The 20,503-nt window shown below is 38.0% G+C and overlaps 1 protein-coding gene across 2 annotated transcripts; it reads right to left on the minus strand.

Annotated features, from left to right (window-relative positions):
* Positions 1–1,148: 1,148 nt before the first annotated feature.
* Positions 1,149–15,652, minus strand: stk33 (serine/threonine kinase 33). Of its 2 annotated transcripts, none has more exons than XM_007554079.2 (13): positions 15,447–15,652; positions 9,838–9,952; positions 8,663–8,776; positions 8,461–8,565; positions 8,193–8,331; positions 7,787–7,869; positions 7,276–7,363; positions 6,522–6,597; positions 6,332–6,444; positions 6,167–6,252; positions 6,013–6,085; positions 4,902–5,110; positions 1,149–3,016 (listed from the first exon to the last, which is right to left on the minus strand). In XM_007554079.2, the coding sequence occupies exons 2-13, from the start codon at positions 9,922–9,924 to the stop codon at positions 2,768–2,770; spliced, it is 1,422 nt and encodes a 473-aa protein (XP_007554141.1). In that variant the 5' UTR covers positions 9,925–9,952; positions 15,447–15,652; the 3' UTR covers positions 1,149–2,767. The 2 variants fall into 2 exon arrangements, with proteins under 2 accessions (XP_007554141.1, XP_016527923.1); XM_016672437.1 differs by having other exon boundaries at positions 4,902–5,113.
* Between the last annotated feature and the right edge of the window lie 4,851 nt (positions 15,653–20,503).

Below are 20,503 nucleotides of genomic sequence, written 5' to 3' on the forward strand. Positions count from 1 at the left end.
CCACAATGTCATAGCAGCAGTGTGAGGATGTTGTGTTGGGGTGACGGTAGTCGATGGTGGGGAGGGGAGGGTGTGTGTGTGTGTGTGTGTGTGTGTGTGGGGGGGGGGGGGGGTCAGCTGCAGGTATCGGGCCTCTGCAGATGAGCTGATTAATTAAAGAGAGCTCTATTAGGTTATGGAGATGCACTCCCCTCCTCCTACTTGCCGCCTTCAAGCAGTTCAGCACTCACTGGATAAAGGTGGAGGAAGCCAAGAGGGGTGCGCAACAAAGGGAGGGGAAGCATCCTTGCCTCTTTTGACATTAGCTTGTGCACACTTATTTCCACAACTGTGTGACTCTAGCCACAAGTGCCCCTCTGCTCCTCACCATTGCAGGGAGTGACACTGTGCTTAGGCTCCAAAAGAGGGCTGCAGAGTTTTAATCCCTTCACCCCGTCAATCCACCCACCCATACCTCCATCTGGCAGGGGCTCTGCTAGAGGAAAAGAGTGGGAGGGCTTTTAGGGGTGTGGGCGAAGGGTGGCGCCAGGATTGGGGGGAAGCAATCGCATCCCTCGTTCCATCCCGACGAATTTTCTAATTTCCTTTGCCTCCGTGCTTTGTCCTAAATTCACGCCCCTAACCTATCCCACCATACAGCCTCTCATGTGGCCCCCCTCGTTATCTCCCACCTCTGTTGTTGTTTTGGCACACTGAGGAACCAAATAACTGGAAGCTAATGTTTACCTGCTTCAATATGCGCAGACAGATTTTTGAATCTTTACAATTTTGAAGTTGGCACAAAAAAAAAACTAAAATGTTCCCATGTGTGTTAGGGTTGGGCATTTCTATGCCCAACCCTAACACACACACACACACACACACGCACACCTACACACGCACACACACACACACATGCACGCACACGCAAGCATTTTTTGGACATTTTGCTTTGAAAAAAAGAGGAAAAAAATGAATATAGGACAAGAAAATGGTGAGCATGTAGAGAAATGCCATCTCCACTAGAACACAATAGGCCCAACAAGCGACTATGTAAATAGATTTTATGCAAATGTGAAGTACGTTTAACTAACTACACAAATCACTATTTGTGTGCTTTTTGTTAAATTCTCAAATTATTTAAAAACAAAATTACAAGACAGCACTCGACAGGAGTCGCGTCTTAACTTTATTTTAACTGCATGGACCGTCGAGGTGTAAGCATACAACATATTAATTAGAGACAGATTACATGGAAATCACATTTTTTAATGGGCAGTGGCTCAAGCACTCAATTCTAATTACACATCCTCATGCTGAAAATTAGGTAGCTTTAGGTACAGCTCAAATTAATGAATTCAGCAACTAACTACAGCTCCATCTGCTGTTTTATGGCAATCTGAGTAAACCAGAGACATTCAGCGTGTCAGTAACGCCGCAGTAGCAGAGCAGTCCTTTTTGTTTTTTTTGCTTTTTTTTTGGCAAGCAGCTTTTATCAACAATCGCTTGTGTCCTAAAAAACATAAATATAAAACTGATCAGGCTACATTCTCACATGTGCACTAAAACATAAAGCCTGTGGAGGAACACGGGCCCATTGTTGGCACTCATTCACTTCAAGATGCAAATGGGTGGATTTGAAATTCACCCTCTGTGTGTTATGCTTGGATACGTTAATGTTGTATCTGTGCTGGGGATTATTCTCTCTACAGCGGGGGGAAAAAAAAAAAAAAAACCTGTGCTTGAATGGCAGTGCCCTCAAAGTAGCTGCTGCTGCTTTCAGTGGCCTCCAAACGAGATTAGACCCGTGGCTGCCCTCAGTCCCAATCCTCTGCATTTAGATGGAGCGTAACCAGCCTGTGTGACAGTTTCTCTGTTTTGACACTGAGTGGGTGCAGTCACTGCATATGCAACGCTTTGGGATTGAGAGGTCAGAGCACAAAGGGAGCAAAATCCCTATTGCTTAGTTCGGTGTTGTGAAATGATATCCAAACTAATCGTTTGTGTTCTGTTTTAGTGTCCCTGCAGTTAAATATGTAATTCTTAAAACACAAATCAAACCCTGGATGTGTGTACATGTGCCACAGTAGCATGCGCATATGTAAAATAAAATTCACACACTACATTTAGCCTGGTGCCAAGTCTGTTTCAGGTTTGGTTCATTTCTATCGTTTTATTCCCTATCTGTGCATGTAGCAGTGAAACAAGATAAGAATACAATGTAAAAAGGAAAATATTAGCAGAGGGTAAAAGTAAAAAGATAACATTTATATTATTTGCTAGCAGCAATAAACAAATGACTACTGCATTCACTTTGTGTAAGTTTCCAAGGTAACTTTTTCTCACTGAATCCATCTTCCTGTAAGGTAACTGTATCGGTAGACTCTGATAAGAAAGTATTCATTCTCCCATGTTAACTTCTCTTAAAAAAACCAAAAACATATTTTACCTGTCTGATGATTTTACTTTTGTCTAGCTGGAAAAACAGCTCAGAGTAGGGCCTCCGCATTGGCACAAGGTAGCACTGCTCAGGCTGCTCACCCAAAGTGCAGTGGGTTTGGGCATATTGAACTATTGACACATTACATGTGAGGCCCGTTCCTTGAACACTGCAGCCCCTGCTTCCTCCCCAGCCAGCACAGTTGGGGTAGCACCACTGATTGCAGTTACACTCACATCTGCTACAACCAAACATAAAAAAAAACAAAAAAAAACAGAAATGCATAAATATTAAAATTATCAAAACACGACGATTCCCTTCTACGTTTTCTCATATGATTGATTCGACTCATTTTTTCCCCTTTATTTCTTTTTTTTCTTTCGTTTTGATCTTTTGCTCTGATGAGCTGGATTTGCCCTTTTTTGACCTTTTTTTTCTGTGTTGCTTTTTTGCTTTGCCATGTGGCAGAGGTGTTTCTGTTTTACGGCTAGATGAATGTCCCTTCTCTGACTTTGTTGAGAGACTGGTTGCATCCGTCTTGTCTTCAGATTTTTCCGATATTGAACTCAGCAGGGTTGAACTTTTTATACTAAGACTCTGTAAAAATCAGAGACACATTCATCTCAGACAGCTCAACGATCAACATAAAACAACTAAAAGCCTTACTTTTAACACAATCTTTTTAAGAGGAAAATCTGGCACCATCTAGTGGTGATTCGGTGTCAAATGCAATATGAAAGAATAAGGCAAATGAGGACAGCTACATATCAGAAGATGTTGGCAGTTTCAAGCTAAAAAATCAAATATGTGACATAATAAGGACGTAACAATGAAGACTTAAATAGAAACTGAACTGAAAGGATCTGGCAGTTTAACAAACCTTTGTAGTGCTGTTGTCTCAAAGCTGTCAAGGTAAATTACAATGCCTCGCAAAAGTATTCATATCCCTTACGAAAAACACGCTGACATCCAGCTCTGTTGCCTGGGTTTGAATCCCAGGTTAGGGTCTTTCTATATGGAGTTTGCACTCCATATAGAGTACAAGTGTGAGTTCATCCAAAGTACAAAACATGACTGCTAGTCGGTCTCTCTAAATTGTCCTTAGATGTGGGTGTGCATGTTATTTTTGTTGTGTGTCTGTGTCTGTGTTGCCCTGTGAACGACTGGCAACCTGTCCAGGGTTTACCCCGCCTCTCAGCCAATGATCACTGGAGATAGGCACCAGTCCCCCAGTGACCCATGATGGATGAATGAATGGATGGACTTTAACATCATACAACCATTAAATTAAATTTATTTTTCAATGGGACACTAGGCTTTCAAACATGTTTTAACCAATAAAAGCATTTAGTTGTTTATCCCCCGTCATAGGTATATCCCTAAAAAAACTATTTGCTTATGCCACCTTCTTAGTGAATGCAGCCAACCACAGCAAAATTGAGTCTCAGTAGAAGTAAAGGTATTTTGTGAAGGCCTAGAGGTTTTGCTAGATAACATTAGTGAACAAATTGCATCCTGAAGACTAAGGGACTAACCACACAGAGCTAGGATAAAGCTGCAGAGAACCTTAAAGCAGGGCTAGGTTTTAGAATAACATATAAAGCTTTGAACACGGAGCGCTATTCATTACGATCATCTAAAAATGGGAAGAGAATGCCCCTGGTGTAAGCCTACAAAATCAAGCACCTAAACTATAAAGACAAGCATTAATCAGAGAGAGCTGCACAGATCCACAGCTCAGGTGGAAGAATCTGTTAAACCAAGAGAAATCCACAAGTCTGGCCTCAACAGAAGTGTGGCTTTAAAAAAAAAAAAAAAAGCCACTGTTGAAGGAAAGCAAATGTGGAAGAAGGTGTTCTGGTCAGATAAAACCAAAATTGAACTCCAACAGTGCGTAACACTCTGAACGAAGCAGGTCTACAGTGTGATATACTGCTGGCAGTATAATGCTGAGGGGATGCTTATTTTCAGATGGAACAGCACAGTTAGTCAGAAATGGTGGAGAGACAAGCTAAACATAGACCAACCCTAGAATAGAGTACTATGTGCTGCCAAGGATGTTTTAAAATGGCCCAGTCAAAGTCCACACATTAATCAAATTGAGACAACAGAAAATGACATTGGCGCTTGTGCTGGTTTACATGAAAGCACAAAATTGGGCAAAATTGGGCAAGAATAAGTCCCAATACCAGCAATACTGGTACAAAGGGATCTGAAAAACATTCTCTATAAACATTTTTCAGTATTAGTTTAAAAAAAAGGTATAATTTTTCTTTCACTTTGCAAATATTCACTACTTTGTGTTGGTCTGTCACATAAAATCCCAGATCTAATCTAAAAGAGTGTAAGAGGTATGAATACTTTGCACAGCACTGTGTATGACAGCAGAAACAGCATTAGCTATCACAAACAGCCCTTGAACACATGAGAGGTTTCTTAAATGGACAGTGTTGCACAGTTGTGTTAAACAGACAAACAGTACCAGCTTGGTGGATGTGGACGGTCTGGAGGTGCTTCTCTCAGGGGAAATCTTTACTTTTGAACCTTTTGAGGGTTGAACCTTCGCTTTTGCAGCCTTTGTGGACTCACAAGGGCTGCTTTTCTTTGAGGGCAAGCAGATAATGTCCAGGCCTGGCACCTCATCGTCCTCCGAAGAGGTGGACACAGAGTCATTCTCAGTCTCACTTTCTTCTGAAAAAAAAGATATTAATCAGCAATAGGACGTCTACACTGCAAAAACACAAAATCTTATCAAGTATCTTTGTTGTAGATTTTAGTAAAAATATCTTACTACACTTGAAATTAGACAAAACTGACTTTCCAGCAAGATATGAGCCTTAATTATTAAGATGAAGCCTTAATATTGACCAAAAGTACTAGTTCCACCGGCAGATGTTATAAGTGAAATAATCTGCCAGCGGAAATAGTACATTTTATCAATATTAAGAAATTACTGACTTCAAGCCAGCTCTTATGTCTTGATAGAACGTTTATTGTAAGTTAGTTTTGTCTTATGTCAAGTGTACTAAGGTATCTGCACTAGAAACTACAACCAGAAATACTAATAATTTTGTGGTTTTGCAATGTAATTTTCACACTGAGCTATTTGAGAACATAAAAGTTTCCTGCATATTTATATGATAGTTACATTTCATATTTTATTTGAGCAAGTAGTAAGGTCAGTTTTTTAACTGTAAGTATAGCCAAGCAAACCAGTCATAATTTTTGCTATGACATTTTTCAAGTTTTTAATTGTTTTCATTTAAAAAAAAAAAGAGAAATACAAATCCACAGAAGGATTTAGTTCAACAAAATTGTTCATATTATTATGAACCTTAAAGCCTTAAAGGCTTAGGATTATGACAGAAATTTCTGATTATGAATTTGAGAATTTATGCTCAGCTGATTGCTTAACACTTATGAAGACTTCAAAATTAACTGTGCTCCAGAATTATTTCATCTTCCACACACTAAAAATGCACTAATAAACATGTTTTGTCCAGTCTGATCCATTCCACAACATTTACCTAATGTGAGTTACTGGAAGATTTTGATCATAGCTTGGAAAGAACAACATTTGAATTCATTATTACCGTCTTCGTTTCCCACATAGTGTTTCATCATCTCCAACACGTTGCTCGGGCCCAAAGGCACAGTTGTGTCACCCTGTTGGTAAAGTCTCCCATAAGACCTCTTTGCGTCGGTCACTTAAAGTTCAGAAATGCAGAAGAGGAGCCGGTGCCCTACTGTAATCCAGGGATGATCTAGCAGTTGATGAGCAGACAAGCGGTAAGCAGGGTCAGTCTTCAGAAGGCAAGTCAGGACATATTTTCCTGTTGAGGCAGAAACCAGTTGGCTAAAGTGGGTATTGTTGAACCTTTGTTAACAGTGACGTATAAGATAAAATTTCACCTCCATCACTAACTGTGGCCCAAACGGGTTGAGTAAATTTTACTTGCTTGCGCATAATTTTCCTGACCAGTCTCTCCTTTGATTTGGAATGAAATGGAGGCTCTCCACAAAGCCTACATGGAGACATATTTCAGCCATGTCTTCATCTAATTCATGGTGATTAGGAAGTAGTTGAAGTGTGCCTACTTACAGCATGAACATAATGACTCCGATGCTCCAAACATCACACCAATGGCTGTAACCGCGGCCACTCATCATTTCAGGGGCTGAAAATCACACACGAATGGCTTTTTTTGTTTTGTTTTGTTTTTTTCAGTTACAGAAACCTTGGGACCAAAACATACACATTAAAACACTTCTGAGTAGTAATGATGCTTTGAAGCTGCTTCTAGAAAAAAATACTAAGCTGTATTTCTAGACGCGTGATGTGGTGAAACTACAACAGAATTGCAGAATTTGACAAATCAGATGAAGTCTGCCACCTAGATGCATCCACTGGAATGTGGTGAAACTTGTACACTTTGTTGGACATCTCTTTTGTTTTCCTTAAAAATGTGAGTGTTTTATCTTTTATACTGACATTCACAGTCAGCCTAGGACAGACTAGTGTCTGCTATAACACTAGTAATAAATGATTACAAAGTTCAAAGCCAACAACTTAGTTTATGAAGTAGGCGAACAACTCCTGTAGGTCCTGTCTGGACAAAAATAGATGGAAATCCAAAGAAGAATTATTACAAGCCAATGTATCAACAAGTCATATAACTTGTTGATACATTAAGCATATATACTTGCAAACAGCCACATACAAGTAAATAAAAAAATATGACTTTGTTTCAATATCATCCAAACAACTTTGTAAAAAAAGTCTTTAGCAGTAGTTGTATATATTCAACATAATTTATTGAGCATAATATGGTAAATATTACTTATAAAGAGGATACCCATATAGAGGAGAGTCCCACAGGAATCCGTCAATACCTTCCTAATCCCAACACCGTCTGCCTTCACCGACAGTCCAAAGTCTGCCACCTAGGTGCACAACAGCACTTAAGAAAAAGGTATTTCAATAAATGTCTCAGGTCTCTTGTTTTTGGTACTACAGCATGCAGAACTTATAAATAAACTACACTCAAACACACTTCCTATTCTTAATGTGTTTATAATTGTGTACGTGAGCAGAAAAAATAGACTAAGAAACTACCTCCTCTTTGCCTCAGCTATCAACTGTATGTTTTATGAGTTCAGACAAAATAATGTTATTTGATGATTATGTGCTGGGAAACAACTTAATCTTTGCGAGAACATGGGTATCAAAAAAGACATTAAATCAGGCCTTTACCAATATTAAGATTAGTTAAATAAAATGGGTCCTAACGAAGCTTTCTTTAACTTCAAAGAGAGAAAGGAAACCGTGATGAAACATTTAATTACATGTTTATATCAAAACTTTACCTTAATGTCAAACCAGTCCTCATTATCATCAGGAGAATTCTTCACAAGAATGTTTTCAAGTTTCAGGTCCCGGTGCACTATATCTGCAAAGGAAAACTAAAGATTAGAAAGAAGAAACCTCTTTTTATTCAATGTTAACCTTATTGTACCACTCTAATGCAAATAGAGTGGTACAATACAAAATGCATGAATAATAAATACAAAAAACATGTAAAAAAACAAAATAAAAATAAAAATAAAAAATATATATATATATATATATATATATATATATATAATCCCTTTTTTCAACAATTTTCGAATAATCAAAATACACTTTGCATTTTCTGTCTATTACATTATCTGTCTAAGCCTTGTCCATAAACTATATTCACACACCACTGTTAGTCTGCTAAATATACATCACCTCTTTTATGAAGGTAGACGACTGCATCAGCTAAACAATATATAATTTTTCTCGTTTCATCCTCTGTAAAGAATTTCTTTTGATGGAGCTGCTGCTTCAGGGTGCCTCCTCTGCAGAGCTCAGTGACCAGACAAATCTTCTGGGAACAAAATGGGAAACGAGGTCATTTCAGTTCAGCGGGACGCAGTAGTAAAAGAGAAACATTATCAGTCGTACGTTTGACGAGAATTTATGTTGAGATCGAGACCCGAGGAAAAGCAATCATTACCGTAGGTGTATTGTAGGTTACTTCAAGATGTATTATGTGGGCGTGGTCTACTTGCTTGAGGATGTTTATTTCGTTATCCAACATCTTAAACTTTGAACTTCCTGCCTGTGACGAAAGTTGTGACAGAATACAAAAAGTATAGAAGAATTGATTGCTCTTGTTTAACAGGTATAACTTTTTAATCAGAAAATGCAGGACTCACCGCTGGTTTGCGAACCTCCTTTATCGCCCATTTTGTTTGTGTCGCGATGTGAGTGGCTTCATAAACAATTCCAAAACTTCCTTGACCCAATGTCTTTCCAAATTCATAAATTTTCTGAGTGGAATTAAAAAAAAAATAAATAAATAAAAAAAAAGGAAAACATTAATGCATTTGTAGCAAACTGTCAATAGCTCAGTCTGTGATTAGGACTCTGAAAGCCAAACACTTTCACCTTAACTTTGATGCATGGCCTAATTTGAGGTGATCCAAAAAAACATGCCAGATTTCTAGTCTCTAGAGCCGCAGAATATAGTATTTTTAATCAACTCACAAATGATTAAGTTGCTGCTGCAGTTCATTCAATCTCAGGTCTAATTAACTTGATTATTATCTGTGTGCATGCAAGACTGAGCACTGGCTGCTTTGCATGTGGCAAACAGAGCGGTCAAATTCCCCAAAGAAAGCGGCCTTGGCAAAAGAAAGTAGAGATTGAAGTTCTTCTGGAGCAATTCGAGTTAATTGTTTCAGTCACACAAACACACACAACCATTAGAGCTGCACAATATGTCACACATTTACCATCATTGCGGTATCAGTGCATGAAATATCAGTATTGTAAGAACTAATTGGTTCACAATAAATTTTCCTTTTTCATACCATACATTCATGCAGTAAATATAACCATCCACCCATCCATCCATTTTCTTTACACCCTTGTCCCTTAGTAGGGTCGGGAGAGATGCTAGTGCCCATCTCCAGCTAACGTTCTGGGCGAGAGGCGGGGCTCACCCTGGACAGGTCGCCAGTCTGTCGCAGGGCGTAAATATAACCAGTAATATGTTTAGTAGTATTTGTTTAACGCAGAAAAAGAAGGTATTCTGCGAAAGTCAAAAAGAAAATATATTGCAAGTTTTTCAATGAAAAGACTTTCCTGAAATGAAAATAACGAATTTCATTTTCTTTCAATACTTGATTAGACTCCCAGCTATCAGAGGTTTATGTTTGCAAAGGACTCAAAGCACAAAGGCTTCAACATTATAAATTCAAATTGGATTAATTATCACAAATCATATTGTCATTGCAATGTGGCCTACAGTATAACATGTCACATTTTTTCCAGACATCATGCAGCTCTTACCATGTCACTAAGACTTGTAAACAAAAACTCTCCTTACCCAGAGTTCTGAATCCGCTTGGAGGCGTATAACAGGAACCTCCCTGTTAGATGTAGCACCAGGGGTCGCTGTCGACCGATAACTCATGCCTTCCTTAATAACATCTGCTTATATCCTACATTAAAAAAAAACAAGAAGGTATGAAGTAAAATGTTATGTTCAAAAGACTAAATTCAATGGTTTTCCAAACACAATAAATAACTGTTTAAATAACTGTTTTCAAATGTAACCAAAAGCCAACAGCAGCATGACTCAACAACATCCAAGACATGCCACCTTTAGTCTTTATTTCTCTGAAAACCTGACTGTTGCCTCTGCTTAAGCCTATATTCACTTTAAGCACAATTTAGCCAGCTTGAAAAACAGTCTCTGAAGCCAAATTAAATGTAAAGCAATTATCAAGTGACGACTAGGAGCGATGAAGTGGATCCACCACACGCACAGCAATTAATTATTAACAAGGAAGCAGTGTCTTTAACCTCCTCACTCCAACGCATTATTTTAGCCCTGACAGGGCTCTCATAACAGGCCTGTCTCTCCCATTATTTTATGTCTATTTTCCAATCAAAATGATTGTGACAGCCTCTGGAAATTCCAATCATCTCAATCAGAGCTCATTTGTGGAAGACAGAGGCATGTGATGAGTGTATCACTGAGAAACCGAAGTGACTGCAACAGGGTCTTGTGTGTCTCAGGTATCTTCTGAGACAGAGGTGCCTGGTCCTTGCCCCCCTAATCTCTGATGCAAAGGAAATGGGACACCAAGGTCTAAGTTGACCTTGGTGTCCCGCCCTAAGTTGGGTGAGAAGCTGGACCTTAAAAGGGGTCACAAATTGCTTTAAGTCTCGAGTGCCTTGCTGCAATCTTCAGACCTGTCTCCCAGTAGCCGCAGCTCAAACTACAGATTAAAAATGCAAAACTAATTACTTACTAAGCGTTTTTGTTGTTGTTGTTGTTGTTGTTGTTGTTGTTCTTGTGTATAATATCAGCATGAACTTGCAACATTTGCAAGAAAGCTTATGCCCAACCATAATCTAAAAATCATGCTGACCAAAATGGCTATTTTTGTCATGATTCAGTGTATAAGACACAAATCCAGTGGACTATTATCTATAAAGAATGCAAGTACTCTGCAAAGATAAAAGTTTTCACACTATTTAAGTAAAGTTGGTAAAAGAAACACTAAGGAATTGTTGATGAAGAAACAAAGACACGATCAGTGATATGCAAGGCTTCAACAAAAGAGCATTTTGGATGACCAGATTGCTAAATGTACAAGTGGGATTTAGACCACTCAGCAGTCATGGTTAAGAACTATGCCCCAGTGCCACATATGGACCTAAATGCTTCCCATTAAGAATGCACTTTGTACTCATATTGTGAGATTTAAAACACTCCCAGAAGGACCAAATCCAAGGACCCTGTTTCACTTCATTAAGTCAGCACTGCCAAATTCTTTGTGTGCCCTTTCTTTCTGTCATTTACGTAAAAAGAAAATGAGCCTATTTAAAAAAAAAAAAAACTACAGAACTAGGTCATATATTGATGACATAGACGACAAAGATTAGCAAAACATTTAAACCACAATAGTTTGTCTTCACTCTCACTCGCAATTAGAGACAAGTAAACACGAGTACACACCTTAAGCCCAAGAGACACACACTGCCGTCAACCTTTTACACTGTGTTCACCTCATCTCCAGTTTCAACAGGAAGTAATTAGAGCCGACAGACCATCACAGGTCAAGTCCATACTTCCCTTACCTCTCCGCCATTTAAGGGTGAAATTTCCACCTTTTTTTCATTAGCACAAAATGAACATGCACAATGGCTGCAAATAGCAAGTTCTTTAATGATCTTCACACAAACTATAGACGTTTTCCAACAAAAAAAACATGACCACAAGGAATAGATGACCCTAGTTTTTGTAAGTTTTCTCCCTTCAGATCTGCTTGTGTTTCATTTGCTGAAGGTAATGTATATTTATCCTGCCTCACACTGTCAGTAACACTGCAACAGGGACTCTAAAAGCCAAAGTCAAGCCATACAATTCTCATTGCCAATGGATTGTTGTAGCGTGCACAGCACACAAGGTGGTTATGCCCCATATGGGTGCTCGTCCATACGGTATGGTTCTTGTAGGAAATCTGATGCAGTTACAGGATTCAGAACGAAATAGAATCTATGCGCTTGGACAAATTTTACAAAATTTTGAAGCAAAATACAGTGGACTTTCGAGGCATATGGTGTCAAATAACTATTGTGCCTTCAGTTGTTATAGAAATGCTGCATATATCAACTGTAACTTAAAATAAATTTGACACCTTTTGTCTCTTTAAGAAGCTCCTGCTTTCAACATGTCATTACGATTTGGCTATTATACCGTTGATAGATGTTCTTTGTAATGTCGAAGTGCAAAGTATTTTGTATAAGAAGCTGCCGCTAATTTGGGACAGCTAGGTGAGGAAGGTGCGGGGGACGGGTGGTCTCTGAGGAGGAAGCTTAGCTGGGTAGTAAAAGCTGAAAGGAACTTTGTGGGAGCAAGCGTTTAGGCACCTCCAAATGGCTGCTACAGGAGATTCAAGGATTCCTCAAACATGCATGAAAGAATCAAAGCAACGCTCCAGGTATGTTTTTAATCAGTGAATAACATTATAACATGATATAGAGTTGATTTCACATAAAACCTCCTCTTTGACAAATGTTATAATGGTTGGTGCTAATGAAATCAAAATGTCACAACAAATTTATTTCTGTGATTTTGGTTTTATGAGTGTTAATTTGTATTTTTATTATTTGTTTGATAAAATTGTTCCTGTTTTGTTGTGTGATACTTTGTACTAAAGGATCCCTGTACCAATGTTGTGACTTAATCTGTTGAGGTATGCAAGACTACAGGTAAGATATACATTAAAAAGGCAGTTAAAAAGTAGTTACTCTTGGCATGAGATATATTTAAATTATTGTTTTCAGGTTTGCTTCCTATGAAGACCATGAGGATTAAAGCTGTGTAATATTTCCCTGCTGTAACACAAAGCTGCAAAAATATGTCCAGGAAAATCAAACAAAAACTAAATTGCTGCAAATGTAATCAAAATATGCACTATTATCTATTTTACTCAAGCCCTAATATTATATTTGACTCATGTGAAACTTAATCATTTATTGACAGCTTGGCTTTTATGACTAATGATAAACTTCACAGTCCTAATGAAGCGTGGAATTACGTTACCTGATGAGGCAAGAAATTGCATGTTTAGAATGCAAATGTCCCATCTACTTCAATAAGTTCTGGAGGGAAACCTAATATTATGCAGCAAGATTATCAGAGCTTGTGGGCTAAATATGATATACCAATAACACATCAGGATTAAGGCATTAAAGCTGCCAACTGACTCACTAAAGAGCTGTAGAAGTATATTGTAATTGACAGCTGAGAAACAATAGAGGAGATTCTTTATGATAAAATCAGAAAAATATTGTCATATACAGTAATGTAGCGTATTCAGACCACTCTCAGTTCTTTTTCAGCCTCTAAGAGGTTTTATTTCAGAATCTAATTCAGTCCCTTCTGAATAAAACCATGGCCATGGTGTAATGCTGTCACTACTGTCTTCTACCATGGAGAAGGTTTGGTGTTAAGCAAAGTGTTAATTTTTCTGCACACTTTCAAGCTTTGAAGTTTAATTTTGTTCTCTTCTTGGCACCTTTAAAAAAAAAGACTAGATTTGTGGTGTTCAAATGTAACAGTTATACTGTTGTCAGATTCATCCACCTGAGCAGTAGATCTTTAATCTCGTTGGGCCTCTACGCTGCTTTTCTGATTAATGCTTTTCTTGCCCAGCATTTTAGTTCTGGTGAGCAGTTTGGAGTTATGTTATATTCATTAAATTTTGAGATCATGGATTAAAAATTGGTCCGTAAGTTATTCAAAACTTGAGTCTATCCTTTAAAACCTGGCCCCGCTTTAACTTCTCCGCAACTATATTGCTGACTCTTCTGCTGTGTTCCTCTGCGCAGTCTCTAACAAACCTGAGGCCTTCATAGAACAACCATATTTTTACTGAGATTAGTGAAATATGGTCATTTGTTGACACTGTCTGCAAATTATATGACTTCGGAGGGCAGTTGTTTGCACTGGATTTTAAGAAATCATCTGCCATATCAGTGTTTTTGGTAATGAGTATTGGTGTAAAAATGCATAAAAATGGCCAAATACAAATAGAACGGTACAGGAGTTTCAAATCAACTTTTTTCTGGAGTTCCCTCCTACAACAGAGGATGGATGGACGATGTTGTTCCTTCTAACTACACAACTTTATTTCTCTCTTTTACATTAAATCAAATAAAATACAAGAATGTTTGTGATTGTACATTGACAAAATATAAAACAAAGTCAAAGGTATGAGAATAGGTTGCGAAGCACTGTGTGTTTCAGTAAGTACCTGTATCCAAATGTTTTAAAATATGTGGTAGACATTTCGAATTAAAGACTAAACAAATAAAAAAAAACATCTGTTGGTCATTTCTTAACCTTTCAGTTGTGGGATCAACTAACTTCTCAGACAAATAGCACCACTTCACTGTTTTTAGGCCCCTATTAGAAGGATGTCAAGGGGTTAAGCTGTAATTCTGATGCAGCAAACAAGTGCATGTTGTTTCCTTATAAACAAACTATTTAAAAGCCCCCCGCCCCCCTGTCTTCAACGGTCAAGTATGATAAGTGTCTACTGGGGGGAAAAAAACACATGCTTTGCTATTGGGAAGCAAAAGATCAAATTCTGCCATTCGCTTAGGGCACTCCACATGTTGCTAGAAGATAAGGGCCAACAAATTCAAATTTTCCTCATTGGTTTAATCCTGGTTAAAGCTAATCTCTGCCCTTGCTGGGCTCAGCCTTGGGAAGCGAGGAGAAGAGACGGGTAAAAAAAATTTAGGCCACTGCAGAAACAAGAGCAAATCAAATTCATTTCCAAAGGTAACTTCGAGGAAAACAGTCCATAAATAATGCTGCAATGCGCCACAGACATTGTCCTACTAACTCAAAATTTTACGAATAGACAATAGTGTGGGTCTTCAAAAACTCTGAGGAGACATTTACATGTGAAGTAACTTTAACACCTTGTGGAAATATTTGAGGCTGTTTAAATGTGTTTTTTTTTTTTGTTTTTTTTGTTTTTTTTTTGTTTGGTTTTGTTTTGGGTTTTTTTGTGATTTACAAATGTTTTTTGGCAGAGTACACAAGAGGGTAATGCCAAAAACAGCTTGAGCTAGCTAGCAGTAAACATTGTATGATTAGTTTAATAAAATGAGAACAACTAAAAAGAGGTTATATTAATCAAACATCCCTGCCGTCCAGTTTTTTGTGTCGTTAGATTTAATGGCTCTGACTTGTAGCCACTATTGTTTTGACATAAAACACTCTAAACGCTTTAGTTTTATGTTAGGTCGTTCCCTACAGTTACCATGGAGACGGAATGTGAACACTCCCGGATGATTTTAGCTTTTTTAAATAAGACTAAAAACTAATTGGAACAAAAGTGACAAACATGCGGAATAAGTTTTGTTTTTTTTCAGTGCTTCTTATAAAATTCACCAAAATGCTCTTACCTCTTAGAAGTAATCATTTTAGCTCAGCAGGTTGCTCATCAAGCAAAAACTTTTCCACCGGTGGATGACTAAGGAAAGCGAAAAGGGACAAAAGTCCTAAAGGTAATCCACTCTGCTCAATACTTTACACCTGTTAAGTTTATGCCCAAATATTGACGCAAGGAAATTTGCTAGATTTCGAGTTATTGTTGAAGGTTAGTACAACAACTAACCTTCAACATCTAAATATGAAACCAGTTATTCTCTGTGGCGTCTGGATTTATCTTGATGTTTGTCGCCACCTGGTGGACAAATATTAGAGTAGCGCCTTAGATCTGCTTGTCTGAAACGAGAAGCCAGAAGACGTTATAGATTGGTTTCGTAAATGCAAGCTTCATCGACATTGTGGGTTGTGTAATTAGAGATAAGACTTATAAGAAGAAAGATTGAGAAGCTGCAATCAGATCAGACCCAGTGTTATGAGATTTGTGTGATTTCGGGTCTTCACTTCTAGGAACAACCATGATCCATACCAAATCGCTACTGGTGTCTCATTTAAATTATCCATGTAAGGTTTTTTTTCACACACCAACGCAATTTGTTACATAGTCAAACTAGTTAAACCAAAAATTTTTAAATGTATTTTGTGATTGAATGAGTTACCCTTTTTAGAGCACATAAGATTAATTCTGTTGTTATTGTAATTTGTTTATTTATTTATTTGCACAAACAATAAGAACAATACTACACATTAAGAAGCAGCTGTGCAGGATAGGTTAAGAAGACCCAACAATCTTAAAAGACCACGTCCCCCATGAGATTGGAAAATTCATAGCAAGCAGGAATAAATAAAAGTCAAACATAACGTATCTATAAGAAACAACACAGTTAACAGAAGAAAGTGATTTTAATTATCTAACTATATTAAGGTAGATTGATATTTTATATTTCACACTTAACATCAGATTGTAAAACCACTTTTGGATTTAAGTTTCTGTCATTCTGCACTGAAGAGAAAAGATAAATGTCAGTCTATAGCAAGGTTAAACTACCCGGAAATCCAATAAAAATGCATTTAAGGTTAAAACAGGTCCAGCTTTGTTCAGAGACATAAACAGCATTCCTTGTGACATGACTTCAACAGCAATTAGAAACTAAAACCACTGATTTCTCCCATCAGACAGGGCTTTTGCCTTTTACCAAAACCATTATTGATTAGTTTGGCCATCGACTTGGCGCCACTGTTTTGTCTGCCACAAGTGGAGTATTTCAGGCACTCCATCACATGACAAATGAGGTTTGTCAGGAGGCTGGAAGTTGTAAGGTACTTGTCTGCAACAGACACCTCCAGGAAGAGAAGCAGAACAGAGGAGCTCACATCTTTCTTTTTTTTTTTTTTTTTTTTTTTTTGTTCCCAGAAAGAAGATCGTGTACTTCCCCCTGCCTGTCATAAAACTGTGAAGCTGAGTGGTACATGAAGTGCTGCATTATTCTAGCAGTTCAAATTCATGACAGCAGTTAACTGTGTAAACTATCAAAAACATTTCCTGCAGAAAGTTGTTCTGACAACATAAATGTTTCTATTTTAACCTCAAAACTGATTTTATTTTTTTTTTTTAGAACATTTAACAAACACTTATTCCCCAGCTATCTAGGTGCAAACAAGGATTGTACAAAGTTGTTGGCTCCCTGTCTCCTTTTTTGTTATGATGAGATTGGGCTTGAGGTCTAAACTGGACCCAGCCACCAAGATTGATGTGAATCAATCTTTTTGATTCATATCCACATTTCAATCGGTGATCATGTTCTTCTGCCTGTACTCTATAAAGAAGATATGCCTTAAACACCCACGTAGCAAGTCTATAATGTTGCATTCACCAAAGTATAGCATAAACTATACAGTAAAAACCAGCAACTTGTCAAAAATGCTGCCTGCTTTAGTGACCTTGCATAAAAATATTTAAAAAGAAAATATGTTGGACCTGCAAAAGTGTGGTTCATGTTTGGGCGTCATGCCCATAAGTTCAAACAGTTTCCAGGAAAAAACAACAGTGGTAAGAACCACTTAAGAGGATGACCTAATCCACAGTGAAATGGATGTCGGATGACAAAGAAACCTTTACTTTAAAATAAACAGAAAATAGACAATAAAATTTTCAGATGCACTCAGAGAGAGTGACTTCATTTTTTTAGACATGTCCTGTAGTCTTTATGAAGCTAATATAGAAGAGTTTAGCCATAATGACCATCTTGAAATCTGGAGACAAGAAAACACTTTGAAATAATTATGCTCTGTGTCTTTTACTGCAGGAGACAATGGGGCACTCCACAAAATGGTTGGCAGATAGAAGAAAGAACTTTATGTGAAAATGCTGATGCAAAGTCCCAAACATTGAAACATTAAGAGAAAGCTTGGGCGCAATTGTCTGATCTCCATTTGACCACAGAGTTAAACTAAACTTTATATAAGTCTGCTTCATTTAAAATGTAATCCGTTAACTGCACAGTTTTTCACCCTGGTTCTTCTGCACACATTTATCTCAGGATAAGAGATACTGCAGCTTAAAGCTGAAAAGTGTAACGTTTATGAAAATATGTTTTTCTTCTTAAAACTTTCACGACACTGTATAAAATGAGACAGGTAATCTCTGTGTGAAAAGTCAAGCTCCTCTGCCTCCTTGACGTGATCCCACTGCAGAAATCCAATGCTCCCTGTCAGAAACAGCCAATCAGAGCAAAGTGGAGGGTCTTAGCATTATCTATCAAGCTTAGGCGGTTGGGCTAATTTTGTAACACAACCTTTTGATGCACTCCAATCAAAGGATTTCTGTAACTGATAATTTTACACTTCTGCACCTGTCCAAAAGTAGCTTGGCCCACTCCTCCCAGGTTTGCAGGGTACCTCAGATCCTTCCACAGATGTTCAACAGGCTTTCGATCCAAGCTCAGAGATGGCCAGTTCAGAATAGTCCAATATTTTGCTCTTAGCAACTCCCGGGTGTCTTTAGCTGTGTGTTTTTGGTCAATATACTGCGGGGAAAGCCCATGGCCTGCGACTGAGACCGATCTCTCTGACACTAGGCAGCACATTTCTCTTGAGAATGCCTTGATAGTCTTGAGGTTTCTTCATAACCTGCACAGATTCAAGACATGCTGTGCCAGATGTAGCAAAGCAGCCCAGAACCCCAGTGGAGTGGCCAACATTTTTCAAGGGGGTGCTACTGCCTATTTGGGCATTTATATCACTAACAGGAAGGTATTAACAATGTTTTCCTTGTCTGTACATGGACAGATAAACAATAACTAAAGACCAGAAGACCAGAAAAGAGAAAAGGAAAAACATGTTTTAATAGTGAGTAACACTCTGTTGTAAGGTATGTTCTAATAAAATCAATGTATAACAATGACCATCTCATTAACTATGACATATAATTGCTCAACGAAGGCAAACAAACATATTTTGAGTGAAGCCTGTACTATAAACACTGAGCGATGGTAAAATGTGCACACTATTGATTGAACCAATAAATGCAACAGACTGCAAAGAAGGTTTTCTGGACTCCCATTTAACTGATAAAATGTAATTACTTTCAAGGTGGGGGCGGGGGGAAACCCTGAAAAATCCACAAGAGTAATATCCAATATATGAGATAACAGTGTTACAGTTGCATTTACGTTGCTCACTTATTAACTTGGACAGGTGGCATACTCACCTATTGATTGTATTGTTGGGGATCACTGCAGAAACCTGAAACAATATAAAGAATGTAGGAAAGATTCCTTATAGTCTAAGCTCAGACTTGAAATTGTAAACCCAGTACGTATCTTTATGCAGCAAACTAATGCGCAAAGAGAAGGCATCAGTTTACCAGATTGCAGTAAATCATTTAAATCCTGCAGGAGAATAACGTGCACAACAGTCCGGCACAAACAATGGAAAAATGCATTCCTGTTCTCTGCGACAAGCAGAGTCTGCGTCCTCCTCCTCATTGACTGCACATGAACAAAAGCAATAGACGACTTGTTCAAAGTAAAACTGACCGATAAGTTGTAATTTTTTATCTCCTTGCTTTCAAACCCCACCCAGGGCATCTGCCCACACGACCCACATCCAAAACCCACAACAGCATCAGTAGCTAAATACCAGTTTAAGAATAAGTCCCACAGAAAGACGATCCTTATTAGGAGGAGTTAGATATAATGAATGAATATTAAGTTATGTGTATTTCATAAAAGAAATGTAAATTATTACTAAGCATTCATATGTTGATGAAGTGTGGAAATTATTCCACACTTTGCTGATACATATCAAGTAATTTCCTTTGCTTCGTTTTGTTGGAAACTTCTTATTAATTTCACTTTATCATTTTTGAAGCAATTCTTGTCAGACGTTTTTGTCAAGCAAGTCATTTCCTTTTCCATTTATGCTCACACATAAATGCAATATGGAGAAAAATAATTATGCAATAAATGTACTCCAAAATTGATCAAATAAGGCCATTCCTCTACGGGTAAAGCGGTTGTCTTGTATTCAGAACGTGGCAGGCTTGATTCCTACTGCGCCCTTGGGCAAGGCATCTAACCTCAAGTCGCCTAACAATCTGCATGCTCTGGTTTGTGAGTGTGAACCGGCGAATGTGGTTCTAGTGTGAAGTGCTTTGAGTGGTCAGCATGATTAGGAAAGCGCTATTAGCTCAGTCCATTTACCATTTAGAAGTTTCTCCCAGAAAATCCTTTCTACCTGAGAGCTTTTCTGGCACAAGACATTCCAGCGCCTGATTAACGTAAGATGCTCTGTGTGACCAAAACTTTCATCTCTTTAGGAAGCAAGTCTTAAAACAAGTTTTAATTTTGTGGCCAAACTGAAACTGAAAACCATGATGTAAAGGAATAAGAATCTATTTCAAACCAATCTCAATCAAACGTAATGATTTTCATCTTTTTATTATGTGGAAATATCTTAGAACTATATATAGTTTTTAAAATATTGTCCATGATGATTACACATGTGTGTTTCACATCATGGCACATCATAATCAACAAGTGAGAATGCATTCAGGCGATGCCTGTCAGATTAT

This window comes from Poecilia formosa, unplaced genomic scaffold, assembly GCF_000485575.1.
Source record: "Poecilia formosa unplaced genomic scaffold, Poecilia_formosa-5.1.2 Scaffold61, whole genome shotgun sequence".
Classification (NCBI taxonomy): domain Eukaryota; kingdom Metazoa; phylum Chordata; class Actinopteri; order Cyprinodontiformes; family Poeciliidae; genus Poecilia; species Poecilia formosa.

Excerpts from the sequence above, each read along its gene's own strand:
- stk33 (XM_016672437.1), bottom strand. The coding sequence starts at position 9,924 with ATGAGTTATCGGTCGACAGCGACCCCTGGTGCTACATCTAACAGGGAG. Across the intron at positions 6,253-6,331 it reads GGCCACAGTTAGTGATGGAG|GAAAATATGTCCTGACTTGC; the intron begins GTGAAATTTTAT and ends CTGCCTCAACAG. Across the intron at positions 6,086-6,166 it reads TAGATCATCCCTGGATTACA|GGTGACACAACTGTGCCTTT; the intron begins GTAGGGCACCGG and ends CTTTACCAACAG.